The 16,139-nt window shown below is 36.8% G+C and overlaps 1 protein-coding gene across 10 annotated transcripts in view; it reads right to left on the bottom strand.

The window, feature by feature from the left end:
* The window catches only part of IL1RAP (interleukin 1 receptor accessory protein), a 128,119-nt gene that overhangs the window by 70,638 nt on the left and 41,342 nt on the right, over positions 1 to 16,139 (bottom strand). For all 10 annotated transcript variants that reach the window (XR_016019817.1, XR_016019818.1, XM_074329429.2 and 7 more), the window contains one exon: positions 7,014 to 7,086. Coding sequence is in view for 8 of the 10 variants with exons in the window: in XM_074329429.2 (XP_074185530.2) it covers positions 7,014 to 7,086 (73 nt within the window). In the remaining 2 variants the exon portion in view is untranslated. Of the gene's footprint in view, positions 1 to 7,013; positions 7,087 to 16,139 lie in introns of those variants that run through there.

Genomic DNA, 16,139 nt, shown 5'->3' with positions numbered 1-16,139 from the left:
GATGAAGAGGCACTTAGAATCAAGCCGTGGATGTTAAAAAGTCTTGCATAAGAGACAGGCAATATTCCCTAGGGTACCAGATAGATCAAAAGGTCCAAAGCAAATTAGAAAATATGAGGATAAAATTAACAGTTTCTCCCTGAAAAGCAAAACTTAGTTCATTAAGCAACCTGTGGGGCAGTCTGAACTCCCAAAGGATCTAAAGAGAAACAGAGTTTTCTCAGGGGCATCATTTAAGCTTTTAGGTGTGATGTGTTTAAACAACAAACAAGTCATGGTGAACAATTAAAGGTTTCTCCCCAAAGAAAAAAAAAAAAAAAGTCAAACAGTAAATAATGGTTAATAATGGTTGAGATCCACCTGGGAACAACAATTTGTATATCTGTGTTTACTTTAACAATAATTGAGTTCTGTATTTTAACCATAGTACTAGCGCAAGTTTATGTAATAATTAGAAATCAAATAAAATACACAATATTATATTAATAAAGAGCTATATTTATGTAGAAAAACTACTACTGACTAATGGATGTGCTCTCTTTCTGTTTTGTCCCTCTTCAGTATCTATACTTAGGGAGTAGGTCCCAGGGGTTCCACTGAGAAAGCACTAGCTGGCAAATACTCTTCACTTGGTCCCTCCCACTGGCATGGCAAGCCCCAGATTTAAAGGGAACACAATGTTCTGTTAGACAAGTTAAAGTAAAAATGAAACATCAGTACCTCGGCATACACATAAAAATGCATACTCCTGCGTACTTCAAGAAGCACTTCAGAAAATACAAAAGTATACTGGAAGGAGAAAAAAAACCCAACAACAATGGGCTGATAGGCAAAGAGCCTTAAACTATTATTACAGACCCAACAAATACTGTATGAAAGTGATATCTATTTCCCAATAATGTACAGCTATACCAAGAGTTTTGATTCTGGTGGCAGAAGGAAAAATGAAATTCATGAAAACAACAGAACTCAGCCAAGTCTAGATTACTAAGGGTATGAGTATGTTATCTTTTTCTCTCATTTTCTCAGCCATCTTGCATTTTCATTGTTTCTACTGCCTCTAAAACAGGAAAAGACAAAAGAAGGCAATTCTGTATATCAGATTTTATAGGGATGGATGGCAGGTACTTGAAGTTATTAGCTCAGGTCCCCAGATTATTTTAAAAATGTATCCATTTTCTCTTTGTCCCTCAAAAATAAATAAGCAGCAAAACCCAGTGGATTTTAAAATAAAACAACCACTGCATTGTTATGTTGAGAGTGGATATATATTTTATCTTCTAAAGAAGCTAATCCCTAAATAGAAAAAATAAATAAAAACAGCGGAATAAAAATGGGTGATAACTGGCTTGGAGTCAGTCACTGACAAGATGGGGTTCTGGTTCCTTAAAACTCCTCTCAATAGGGCAAAAACAAATGTTTCGGGGGAAAACTGAGGAGGCAAAAGTGATTTAAAGGGCAGAATAAACTCCTATAAGCCAGATATTGTCACCTATAACTATATACATCCATGTATTCCCTGTAAAAATATTGGGTCCTTTAACTAACACAGCCATGTGAAGGAGAATCAGGTCATTTTTCTAAACACAGAATGATCACTGTGATAACAAGAAGCTGTTCTGGAGAGTTTACGTTTACAAAGTCAGCCTCAGGCGCATAAACTGTGTGCTCCGATCTCTTTTCAACCAGGCTACAGAATACCCATCCTTCGGAAGTATAAGTATCTTAAAAATAAATATCAATGTGTTTCAAAATACAAATGCAGCTCAAAAAAAAAAAAGAAAAAGAAAACAAAAAATAGTGAAGATATTTGTTCCCAGGAGACAGCATTTAAAGGAGAACAGGGTGAAATGTCACAATTCCAATGACATTTAGGTCTAAGGGTAAACGGAAACTGTATTATTCAGACATTCTCCAAATGTTTGGACTAAATTGCATAGAAACGAAGGGTATTCAAGATGACCTGCCATGAGCAACAGACACAAGGCTGAATGTTATAAGTACATCCAAGTATGGAGTTTTCCAAAAAGTACATTCAAGTCACCTGAGGCCAGTGGGCCTGGCAACAAACCGAATCCCATGAAAAGCTGAAAGAACCATTACATAGCATTAAATATATTACATGTCCTTACAAAAGTGAATAACACAAAACTTAAAAAGAAGAAAGAAGTAGCCAACTATATCTAAAATTTATCAAACACACATATTTTCTTTCTCTTCTACAGTCTGTTCCCAACCTCCCTTTCCAGCTTGGCTTCTAAATTGCCATCACATTACCCCTTCAGTTGCACCGCTCTCCTCTGTTCCCAAATTAAAGACATATTTTCTCCTCCAAAGAGCGATGATACTTTGATTGAGAAGTCGTCCCCAATACCTCCCTATAGGAGAAAACTTCTCGGCTCTCAGGGCATTCTGTTTGGTATTTATTTTTTCTTCCTTCTCTCAGACTTTACCATATAATAAGAACCTTCCCTTATTTGCCCTGGATTCTATAATATAAAACGGTCAAGCATATGATCTTTAGAATGAAGTGAAATCACTGTATGATAAACACTTGTCATTAGAAATCACTTAAGTAAATAGGAAGAGCATATGCTCTGCATGCCCATGAGGTATAATAATATCAACAAACCTCTTTAATAAAAAAGCAACAAGGCAGAATTAGTTGGGGCTTTGCTGCTGTGGGTTGGTTGGTTGGTTTGGTTTATAGGTAAGGACACAGTGACAGAATGAGTAGACGTCTTCTTTAACATCATTCAACAACTCACAAAGTGACAGTCATGACTTAAACCAATGTCTCTTGATTCCTGGTAAACCACTAAGTTTTTACTTATTTATTTTGCATAGTGTAATTCACTCTCAATTATCCAAAAGAATAATTCCACCCTCTGCAAATTTCTTATAAAGAATGGAAAAGAAATTGGGATTTTTATCTCCATTAGCAGAATAAAGTCTTGAAGGAAGGCAATGTGGAATAAAGGAAAGAGCTCTGCTTTTGGAGCCAAGGCAGCCTTGGAATCCCAGCTCTAACAGGCATGCCAACATGAGCACTGTTAACTCAGGCCATCTCCCTGGCTCTTTATTTCCTACCACAAAACAGGTGTAAGAATCTAAGAATCTCTAGCTTCCTCCCCTCCCCCGCACAGTGTTTTCTGTGAAGTAAATGATAACATGTGAAACCTAGCCCTACACCTGGCACACAGTCAACTGTTTGTTGACTTTTAAATAAAAAGCTATATTCAAAGACCTGTATGTATGTGCACACTTGGAGAAGAAAATGCATCGCTATCATTTTTATGTGGTCTGTGTACTAAATAACTTTGATATGGCAATATTTTTTAAATTCACCATATAATATGTGGTACCATTCTCACTCTCTCTCCAACTTAGAATCACAAGTTCCTAATATTTATTTCTACTCTAAAGGCAGCTTTAATGGCTTGACTTTCTAATATGCTGCCAACGAAACACCAAAAGAGAAATATGTCAAGGTTTGCTTTTGGAATTCTTGCAAAGGAGAACTTCTTTGGGTTTAGTATGGGAAATGTTTCATACTACAACAAGCAAAAGTAGGAATACTGAGTTTTGACCTTACATTACAGAGATTTTACTCTTTAAAAAGTAATATCTTAAGGGGGGTTGAGGGGTGAAAATACTCCTTATCTGAAAAGCACAGAAACCTATTACTGAGTTGTTCTTTAACAGTTAGCAAAAACTATAACCCCTCTGCATCTTCTTTCTGAATTGTTTATACACTAGTAGACTCCAAGGGGGAGTCTATTTAGTAAAAATAGCATGCATCTTGGGAACTGAGGAAATAGTTGAAGTCACAATTATGCTAAATATTAGCTGTGGGACTTTGGCTAATTCATTTAACTGCTTAGATCTTTTTTTTTTTTTTTTTTTTTGTCTTATTCAAAAAGGGGGGTTATGATAGCCTGACTACTCCAGGGTCTGGATGTGAGAGTCAAATGACATAGAATGCATAAAATGCAAAGTGTTTTCTTAGCAAAGGGAGCTTTATTATTACCACTGTAACTACCACATTATAATTATATTATCACTATTATAATTATGCAAGCTTTAGTTCCTTAAAAGAAAGTAAATGCTTGCTTTTAATTATTTGCTTTTATCACCACCTGAGATGAAAATGATGCTCCCCTGTTCCCGAGCAAATAAGGAAATCATAGTATTGCTACCAGAAAGGCTATATTCGGAAGTCAGAATTGCGTGGTTTGACGTCCAATTCACTGCACTGGAAACACACTGCATGGAACTAAAGTTCTTAACGTTGTTATGGTTCCTTTCTTAAATTTGGGGCTTCCCTGAAGAGGAAGTGCCACACCCAAGGGCCCAAAACAAGAGGAAACTCTTACTATCATCATGTACATTTACAGTGCTCTAGGGTTTTCAGGCTATTTCCCCTTTATTCTTCACATTAATCTTGTGATTCCATTAAGATGGGTACCTGAAGCCCAGGAAGAGCTTCATGAAAGACCAAGAATCCGCTGGCATCAACATCACTGTCAGAGGCAATACCTTGATCCATGAGAGGCTGGTTGATCCCCTAGCACGAGCAATGATCCCTTTTTTCCTAGTAGCCCAGAGCCAGTAGTCCCTTTTATTTTTGTTAGGAACACTTCCTTTTTTGTTCCTCTCCCTCCAACTAGGAAGTACATCACTGACACAGACACAATACACCTTTTCATAAGGAAGCAAATGAATATGTGCCAGATGGGCTGGGGGGATTACAGCATGTTTCCTGCTCCCATGGTGACTCAATGGGGCTGGTATGAGAACTTATCTTATTCATGAAGTCAGCTTCCCCAGCAGAATTATGACTCACAGTTTCCGGGTAGAAAGATCACTTTCCAACAGAATTTGGAATGGGCGGGGGGGGGGGGGGGTGCTCCTTGGATGGATTACAGTAAAGGTCATTAAGATAAGCAACACTGCTGGGACTTCTGGGGAGGTACCAGCACCCACTAACTTCTAAGACTTCACTGTTCCTTCAAAGAGTAATACGATCACTTCTCCCTTTTCCAGGATGAGGCAGCACATAAAACTACACTGACAAATTACTGCTATAAATCCAAACAAGTTCCATTATAAAATTGGCCAATTTGGCCAAAATGGATGTGAATGGTGAGATATAGCTATATCATCTATATCTATATCTCTATATCTATATCCATATCCATATCTATATATCTATATTATCTATATCTGTCTAGATATCAATATCTATACATAAATATTGTATAGCCATAGATAGGTGGTAGATAGATAGATAGATAGATAGATAGATAGATAGATAGATAGAGACAGAGGAGAAAGAAAATAAGGAGAAGGAGAAGGAAGGAAGGAAAGGAGAGAAGAGGAAGTCAGAGGGTTGGGGGAAGAAAAAAGAGGAGGAAAAAGAAGAAACAGGGGGAAGGGGAAACAAAGAGGAGAGAACATAAATAGTTAATATCAAGAAATAATAAGTGTTAAAAAAGAAATTATAAGTGTTATGAAGAAAACTAAAGCAGGATAGAGGGATAAACACTGATTGGCAGAGCTATTTTAGTTAAGGTGGTTAAGGAAGGCCTCTCTAAGCAGATAACATTCAGGCATATAATTAAATAAGAACAAACTATAATCAGGGGTTATATTCAGCATATTTAAAAACCAGGACATCATGGCACTGAACAGTCAAATGGGACACTCAGTGGAGGAGGCCAGATGATTGTCTAAACAGGCAGTAGAGCTATAGACTACTGCATCCCAGCTGAATATCAGCCTTGGTTATAATATATGTTTTCCTCTGTGAAGACCCCAGGGGCCAACAAGATTGGAAGTTATCTCTACTTCTCTCAGCTTTGAGCTCCACTCTGTCCTAGTTAGACCCCGCCTTTAGTACTATGTTTGGTTTCCAATAAAGTGCCTTAAGTGACATAGCAAAACTAAAGCAAACCCACCCAGAAAAGATAATCAGGATGACACAAATCCATGCCATGTGACGAACAGATGAAGGCATATATTAGAGAACGTGGTCATGGTGATACAATCACTGTTTTAACATTTCTGAAGGCTTCTCAAATAGAAGAAGAGATAAAATAATGATAATCAAAGTATAGCCCATGGTCTTCAGGGGAATTATACATGGAAAGCTTTTTAAAATTAGAATACCTAGGTTCCTTGTATTAAAATTAGAAAACCAATGGATTACGTATTTTCTATTTAAATCAAGCAATTGAATCAAAGAAATGTAGGGAAATGACAAAATGCCAAATTTCAATTATATGTACTAAAATCTTTCAAAGAATTTGATCAGTCCAAAGACATAATGGGCTGCAGTTAGATAATTACTAGTTAGAGGTACTATAAAATAGTTCTGAACAGTAATTCTGGAGATGAGAGGAGACCTGAATAGATGGAATTTTAAGTTCCTTGTAACTGTGATTTCATATAATCCAGGTCCACGATGATTAAGTTTGGCTATTTAAATTCCATAAAGGCTTTGGCTGGCTCCCCTTATGAAGCAACCCCCAAAGAAAGAACAAATTTAATGGCAGGTCTTTCCTTTCCTACATATGCAGTGTGACAGAAACCCAACATTTGTTTGTTTTTATAAGGTCTCAAATCACCAAGGCCTCTCCACCACTGGCTCAAGTTTAGAAAACAGAGTTGTGTTACCATCACTATCTTTTTCTTTTCCCATAGGACCTGAGGTAAGGAAAAGAAGCAGTAGTCTAGTTGGCTTGGCTGTGAAGGTGATGGAAAATTCCTATATTTAATTATACACCAGAACACTGCCCTAAGTGCACTGTGTCCCATGAAGACTAGAGATGTCAGTGGTTCTTGCCATCATCAGAATTCTATGATTCTGTCAAATCAATGATTCTGTGCTACCACAGAAGACAATGGAAATAAACATTATGTTCTCTTAGCTCATTTTCAGAAAACAACTTGAGACATTACCCTAATGCATGATTTGTATTTCAATAGATTGTCAAAAGCCATTCACTTACCTGAGGCATCACTTTGTAGGATCCCATAGAAGTAGAGACTCATTATACACCATAGAAGTCCCATCTTGTCAACCTAAAAACAAAGGTAAGGGAGAGTACTTATTACTTTCAAGTGCTTAAATAATATTTAGTGCATATGCATGCTGACTACTGACTAGGAACTTTTCTAAGAAATTTACAATGTTAACAAATTTAACTATCAGAACCAACCAATAAGGTAGGCTTTTTGTTAAATATATATATATATATATATATATATATATATATATATATATATACAAAATTTAAAAATACATATGGGTGTGTGTGTATATATGTGTGTATATATATATATATATATATATATATATACACATATATATATATATATATATATGTATACACACATACATATATACATCTATGTACAGATAAGGACATTGAGACAAGTTTAAATAACACAACCAAGATCCTTTGGATAGAAAGTGGTAGAGTAATGATCAAACTCCAGCAGCCTGGTTCTAGAACTGTTCCTTAATCACTGGACTATAACTTCCTACTTAAAAAATACTCTCCAGATTTTTTTCATAACAGTCACATTTCTGGCAGTTAAATTCAATCTTCTTAACGCTCTTCACATTCCATTGGTTTATTCCCAATTGAAAATATTTTATAATCCAGGCACTTTTCCTACTTCATGATGAACAGAAAGTGTAGAAATCCTGAATTCAAATGTGGTCGGCAGTCTATCACATTCTGAATCTATAGTAAAGGGAAATATATAAACGTCACGCCCTGCTGTGCCCACTCTCCTCTTCTCACTGGAAAAGACAAATGATGAGGCTGGAATCCAATTTCTGTGATCTTTGGCCTTTCTGCTGATAACCAGCTGAAACAGCCCATGAGAAAGAACCATGTCCTTACATTTGGTTGTGTGATCTTTAATGCAGAAGGCCTGGCGATTTAACAACTCTGTGAAATATTTCTTTCCCTGCTACTCTAGACATATCTGGCCCCTGATAAAACCTCTCTAGGGTTATAAACACTGAAACCTGGACATTATTGAGAAATTCTATACTCAAGATCTCTGCTTCCTGTTTTCAACACAAAAGCCATCTATAAAGATGCTTACAGAGGTCTTGGAAACTTGTCCAGACCATATTTCTAGTAAACAACAGAGATGGAATTTATACCCACATATGCCTAACTACACATCTATTATCCTAAACATTAGTGTGTGCCACGAATTTCACAACGAAAGGGGCCTACCAGTCGAAAATGGTCAAAGAGCTATTTCTTAAATAGGGTGACTATATAACAGCATTTAACATGGGGCACTTTTAAGAGTGTCACACTGAAACAAAAGGTATAACCTGGGCCTATCCAAACAAACCAGAGCGTGTGGTCACTTTAAAGAACAATGCAAGTAAGTTTCCAACACCTGTTACCTCTCTTGACTACACATCATCAAAAATCTCTGGTTCATATTGTTCTTCCTTCTTTAGCACTACTGTGCTAAAAGAAGTTGATTACACAAATCACAGGTGAATTTATTCTACCTTAAACAACTGATTTATCTCAGAGGTTAAAGGTCTCTTTCTTATCACCACCATTTCCTTCCAATTCTTACACCATTACCTTGGGGAACTCTTCTCCCTATCAGTCATTCATGTATTCAGTAAAACATGTACTGAACAATTTCTATTTATTAGTCACTATGATATAATTGCAGGGGCCTCTGGTAAGTTAAGTATAGGGCCTCCTCTGAAGGTACTTCTCCCCCATAGAGGAGTTAAACCACATGCAAATCACTTCAGCATCATCAACAATGAACAATACGCACGCAGAGACACTATCGGATATGCAAAGATTTATCAGACAGAAGTTCTAGCACTAGGCAGAGTCTAGCAGAAATTTAACATGTGTACAAAAAAATAACTGCAATACAAAGTAACAGTGATAACAATAGTCAGAGAGAAACAGATACATGTTGCTGAAGATTAGCAAAAGAAAGAGATGACTCCAGCTAAAACGATGACTAATCAGAAGCCGTAGCTTTTGAACTGAGCAAGAACTGGTTTGGCAATTTAGAAGTGAAGTGGAAGGAAATTGTGTGGGGAAGGAAGCTCAGTGGAGAATGATGCGCCAAGATAGGGAAAACATGGACCGTAAGTAGGAAATAGTCTATAAATAATTCAGTTTGGCTCAAGTACAGGGTATTAGGAAAAGAACTATAGAAGACTTTGTGGGAAAGCAGAGAGTGTTAGGATCACCATATAACAAGGCCGTGAATAGCAGGCTAAGAAGAACTTGGGATTTAATTTAAACAGCAAATAGGGAATCACTAAGGTTCTGATTAGAGGAGTGATATGGTCATCAACTTCTGCCTGATGGAGATCATTCTTCCAGGCACAAATTGGATGGATTGTCAGTAAATTCGGTCTTGAAATCATTTTTTGCTCCTGAGTCTATCAACACAATAATTGTTATCCTCCTAGCTTTGTGTCATCCATAAACTTGCTCAGTATGCCACTTATGTCCTCATCCACATCATTAATAAAAGTAATTAATAATTCTGCATTAAACCTTGTCGGTAGAGAACAATTAGATATTTCATTGCAAATTCAGGGCACAGTACTTTTAGCCCCAATACTATTCCTAAAGCAACACTTAGAAGACATTCTAATTAGTGTGATTGAGGACCATAATTGATATTCTCATGAGTAACCGGATTATGCCAGAGGCAGCAAGGAGTCAGGTCACCAAGGTAAAGCTAATCTAAAGATAACCTGTGTGCAAACACAAATCCTGCCCTGTGATGAATTAGAAATAAGCATGAAAAAAATTTTGTATGTGTAGACTGGTTTACACAGACTAACCAAGGTTTGTGGGAGGCAGCTGGCTAGCCTGAGATATCTCCAAGAAGGCAGGTTCATTTAACATCGACTTGTATTCTGCTTCAGAATTTTATTCTTGGAACTAGTAATACACTTTCGTTCTTGTTTCTTGAGGGGAGGGAGCATTGAGTACTTTCAGAGACAGAGAAACTGTCAGAAAGCAAAGAAACCTACCTGCTTAATAACGCATGGCTTCTCATAGTCTGAATTACAACCTAGCTTTAGATTACTGTGATGGGGTTTAACAGACTCCGCCCTTGCTTCAGAGGATTGGCACCTACATATAATAAATTTCCAGTCAGCCTTTCCTGCATTATCCATTTTATTTACTATTCGATCATTTTCGTACTTCTCCCCTGAGGTATTGATACTTCTCCCATATTTCATACCATTGTTTCCTGGTATATCAACTTGGATGCTTATATCACCTGGCGAGAAGTTTCAAATATGTACTTAGTTCAATGTTAATGATAATTGTTAACATGTGCTCAGCACTTTAATATCGAACCCTGCATGTGAATCTTTCTTTTGTCTGCGTTCTCTAGGCTTAATAAGTGTCAGGATCTCCTTATGCCTGAGTTAGCCCTGACCATGGCATCTCTCACTGGGCTAGCGGGTAATAGGGTAGAACTACATTTGTGGCCCTACATACTGTCATTTTTCTGATTTACCATTTGTTTAGCCTTCCTTCCACCCAGCAGCATTTCACCAGGCCACAGGACTAGATTTCTCCCTCAGTTTCCTGATTTCACATAGAGCTCCATATTCAGATCACAGCTACTCCTTGAAGCCCATCAGCCTGGTTGGGTCTTGGGCTTTCAACCTGGTGTTTGTCAGCCCTCTTTCCCATGAGCCTGCATCTTGTACTCTGTAAAGTCTTGCTCCGGGCTGGATAAGCCTCCTGTAACCAAGCAGCTGCTATCACCTGCTTCATTCTTGGTCAACAGATGTCCTTTGCTGTGACCTGCCCACTGAAAACTCGGTCATTAACACCAAGACACCACATGGTCATCCCCAGGTGAGGTCAGCCCTGCAGCCACATCACATCCTTGAGTACTGATCCCATCCAGAGCCTTCTTTTTCCCTTCTCTAACTTACTGATGAAGTTTGAGCAGGTCTTGTACACCTACGACAAACAAGCCTTTGAATGACATATGACCAATTACTAATTATCCCACTAGAAAAGGAAATAGCATTTACTAAGATATTAATTTCATCACCAATCCTTATCTAGTTTTTTGAACCAAAAATAGCATCCTTGTGCAGAATATTTCAAAATCCAATATTTATCAGTAGACAAAATTTTGGCAAAGTGACATGACAGGATCTGATTCTGGGTAAAATGAAGTAAACATCTTGTCTTTCTCAAAAAATGCAGCTATAAACCTGGGCAGAATGTATGGAACAACTATTTGAGGATTCTAAAAAGTATATAATTGCACATTATTTTCAAGTAAACATAGAACATTCACCAAGATAAGCAATATCATGCACCATACATTACACCTCAACACATTTAAAAGAATTAAAAGTGTATTCTCTAACTATAGAATTAAACTAGAAATCAACAAAGGAAAAATAACAGGAACATCTCCAAACATTTAGAAATTAAGCAATATACTACTAAATAATCCATGGGTCAAAAAGAAAGTGTCAAGGGAAATTAGAAAATATTTTGAACTAAATAATAATGAAAATACACCATACTAAAATATTTGGGATATACAGGATACTTTGTAGCATTGAAGACTTGTGCTAGAAAAGAAGACCTTAAGTCTATAATCTAATCTTCATTCTTAAGAATTTAGAAAAAGTGAAAAAAAAAAAAAAAGCAAACCAAGCAAAATGAAGAAAATAATGAAGAGTAGAAATAAAAAAATTTAAAACAGAAAAAATCTAAAGAAAAAAATAAAATGAAAAGTTGGTACTTTGGAAAGGAACAATAAAATTGCTAAACCTCTAGCCAGGTGAACGAAGAAGGAAAAAAAAAAATGCACATATCAATAATATCATGAATGAAAGAGGGTATATCACTACTGATCACACAGGTAATAAGGCAATACTAAAAATTTTAGGCACATAAATTCCACAATTTAGGTGAAATGAACAAACATTTTAAAAACTAGAAGCCACCAAAGCTCACCCAAAATAAGATGGACAATTTGATCGGTCTTATTATTCTCAAAAAAAATTAAATTTGCAGTTAGAAACTTCCCAAAAAAGAAATTCCCAAGCTCCAGATAGTTTCACTGGTGAATTCTATCAAACATTTTAAAAATAGAAACATCAATTCTACATACTCTCTTCCAGAAAATAGAAGAGGACAAAACAGTTACCAATTCATTTTATGAGACAACATCACTCTGATTCTAAAAACTGCCATAGACAGCACAAACACACACACACACACACACACACACACACACACACACACACACACACAAGCTAGAGACATCCCAAGCAGAATTTATCCCAGAAAGCAAGGATGATTTCAGTATTTGAAAACTCTAAGGAAGAGAAACCATATGATCATATCAATTGACCCAGGAAGAGCATTTGACAAAATTCAACATCCATTCATAATAAAAACTCTCAGCAAACTAAAAATAGAAGGGAACTTCCTCAAAGCAATAAAGAGCATCTACAAAAAAACCTAACAGCTAACATCGTATCATACGATGAAAGGCTGAATGCTTTTCCACTAAGGTCAGTAGCAAGGCGAGGGTATTCATTCTTAGCACTATTCAACAGCATACTGGAAGCCTTAATCAGGGCAATAAAGCTATTCATAGATCACATAATTTTGAACATAAAAAATTCTAAGGAAGCTATTAAAAATAGGACTAAATAAGTAAGGTCATCAAACATGTAGTCAACACACACAAAAATTAAACATATTGCTGTACACTAGTAATGAAAAATGGGAAATTTTTTTTTTAAGATTGGTTACAATAACTAAAAGAAAAAATGAAATGCGTTTAGCTAAAAGTCTAACCAAACTTGTATAAGATCTGTGTGCTGAAATTTATAAAATGTTAATGAAAGAAATCAAAGAAGACCTAAATAAATGGAAGTATGTGGTTGGCTGAGTGGCCCTATGCCCTAAATCCCTGGAACCTGTTATGTTACCTTACTTAGCAAAAGGAACTTGACAAATATAATTAAAGTTATGAACCTTAAAAAAGGGAGATTATACTAGATTACTCAGGTGAGCCCAATCTGTCACATGAGCCCTTAAAAGCAGATAACTTTCTCTGGTTAAAGTCAGAGAGATGCAGCAGAAGAATAAATCAGAAATGCAGGGCAAGAACTCAACAGGCCTTTGATATTTAAAGACAAATGCAGCAATATGTCAATGAATGCAGGTGGCTGTGGAGAGCTGAGAGAGACTTCCGTCTGACAGCCAGTGAGGAAATGGGAACCTCAGGCCTAGCCAAAGGAAATGAAATTCTGCCAATGACTTCGAGGTGTATTCTTCTCCAGCGCTCCCAAAAAAGAACACAGCCTAGCTGACACTTTAATTGTAGCCTGTAAGACCCAAAGCAGAGAACCAGATATGCCACATTGTATCTGGTCTTCTGACTCACAGAAACTGTGATATAATAAATATTGTTTTAAGCTACTAAGTGTCTGATAATTTATTACAGTAATAATAAAAAATAATACAAAAGACATACCATATTCATGGACTGAAAGACTCCATGTAGAAAAGATGTCAATTCTCCTCCAAATTAACTGACAGATTTAATGAAATTCCAATCGAAAATCCTACTAAGATTTGTTTATAAATTTAGACAAGCTGATCATAAAATTTATAGGGAAAGAAAATGCCTTAAATATTGAAAACCATTTTGAAAAAGAACAATGAATTTGTAGGAATCACACTACAAACAACCCAATTTTAAAATGTCAAGAATCTTAGAGATACTTTACCAAATAGGATACAGTAGTTCCCCCTCACCTGCGGTTTTACTTCCATGGTTTTAGTCACCCGAGGTCAAGAGTGGTTCAAAAATATTAAATGGGAAATTCCAGAAATAAACAATTCATAAATTTTAAATTGTATACCATTCTGAGTAGCATAATGCAATCTCTCACAGTCCCACTCCATCCGGCCTGTGAAGTGAATTGTCCCTTTGTCCAGAGTATCCACACTGTATATGCTACCTGCCCATCTGTCATTGAGCAGCCATCTTGGTTATCAGATTGACTATCATGGTATCTCAGTGCTTGTGTTCAGATAACCCTTGTTTTATTCACTAATGGCCTCAAACCACAAGAGTAGTGATGCTGGCAATTCAGATATGCCAAACAGAAGCCTAAAGTGCTTCTTTTAAATGAAAATGTATGTACGTATAGGGAAAAACATATATGCAGGGTTCAGTACTATCCATGATTTTGGGTATCTTCTGGGGGTCTTGGAACATATCCCCTTGCAGATAAGAGGGCACTGACTGTATTCAGAAAGTAAATTAACACATGAAATGATGTTCAACATTATTAACCATAGGGAAACGAAGATTAAAACCACAAAATTAGACACTACTACACACCTTTCAGGATAACTAAAGTAAGAAACATTGACAATACCATGTGCTAAAGAGAACACAGAACAACTGCTGGGACTACAAAATAGTACACAGCCTCTCTGGAAAACAACTTAGCAGTTTCTTATCAAGTTAAACATATTCTTGTTTTAGGATCTAGCAATCCCACTCCTAGGTATTTACCCAAAAGAAGCGGAAACTTATGTTCACACAAAAACCTATATACAAATGTTTACAGCAGCTGTGTTATTAATTGCCACAAACTGGAAACAACTCAAATGTCCTTCAACAGGCAAATGGATAAACAAACTCTGGGACATCCAAAAAATAGACTACTTTTCAGCAATACAAAGCAATGAGCTGTTGATAACAACTTGGATGAATCTCAAAAGCATTATGCTAAGTGAAAAAAGCCCATCTCAGTAGGTTAAGAACTGTCCAGTTCCATTTAAATGACATTCCCAAAAGACAAAATTAGAGTGACAGAGAACAAATCAGGGGCTAGAGATATTAGGTTGGTGCAAATGTAATTGCGGGTTTTGCAATGTTGAAATTTGCCTTTGACATTGGAACACATTCTTAAATAAATGTGGTTATGTTATACATCATTTTAATGCACATTTCTCATGTTCTGTCTTTTTGCTAATGACTTATTACTTGCTGTTTATTTTATATGTATTTTAGACTATGGAAATGATGTTAGACAAACAGCAAATTTGAGCTCTTTTCTTATTCGAGCTCAGAATGGGTAACAAAGCAGTGGAGACAACTGGCAACATCAACAACGCATTTGGCCCAGTAACTGCTAAGGAACGTACAGTGCAGTGGTGGTTCAAAAGGTTTTGCAAAGGAGATGAGAGTCTTGAAGATGAGAAGCATAGTGTCCAGCCATCGGAAGTTGACAATGACCAATTGAGGGCAATTACCAAAGCTGATCTTACAACTACAGGTGGAGCTGCCGAAGAACTCAATGTCGACCATTCTATGGTTGTTCGGCATTTGAAGCAAATTGGAAAAGTGAAAAAGCTCGATAAATGGGTGTCTCATGAGAAGACTGAAAAAAAAACAACAAAAACCATCGTTCTGAAGTCTCGTCTTCTCTTATTCTACTCAACAACAACGAACCATTTCTTGATCGGATTGTGATGTGCAACAAAAAGTGGATTTTATAGGACAACCGGCGATGACCAGCTCAGTGGTTGGACCTAGAAGAAGCTCCAAAGCACTTCTCAAAGCCAAATTTGCACCAAAAAAAAAAAAAGGTCATGGTCACTGTTTGGTGGTCTGCTGCCAGTCTGATCCACTACAGCTTTCTGAATCCTGGCAAAAGCATGACATCTGAGAAGTATGTTTAGCAAATCAATAAGATGCACCAAAAACTGCAACACCTACAGCCAGCTTTGGACAACAGAAAGGGCCCAATTCTTCTCCACGACAGCGCCTGACTGTACATCGCACAACCAATGCTTCAAAAGTTGAACGAATTGTGCTACAAAGTTTTGCTTCATCCACCATATTCACCTGATTTCTTTCCAACTGACTATCATTTCTTCAAGCATCTCAACAACTTTTTGCCGGGAAAACACTTCCACAACCAGCAGGATGCAGAATGTACTTTCCAAGAGTTCATCGAATCCTGAAGCACAGATTTTTATGGTACAGGAATAAACAAACTTATTTCTCATTGGCAAAGATGTGTTGAT

This window comes from Rhinolophus sinicus, chromosome 17 (genome assembly GCF_057876585.1).
Source record: "Rhinolophus sinicus isolate RSI-liver-muscle chromosome 17, RSI-T2T, whole genome shotgun sequence".
Classification (NCBI taxonomy): Eukaryota; Metazoa; Chordata; class Mammalia; order Chiroptera; family Rhinolophidae; genus Rhinolophus; species Rhinolophus sinicus.
The sequence above is the reverse complement of the archived record's forward strand: the minus strand, read 5'-3'. Positions and strand labels throughout refer to the sequence as shown.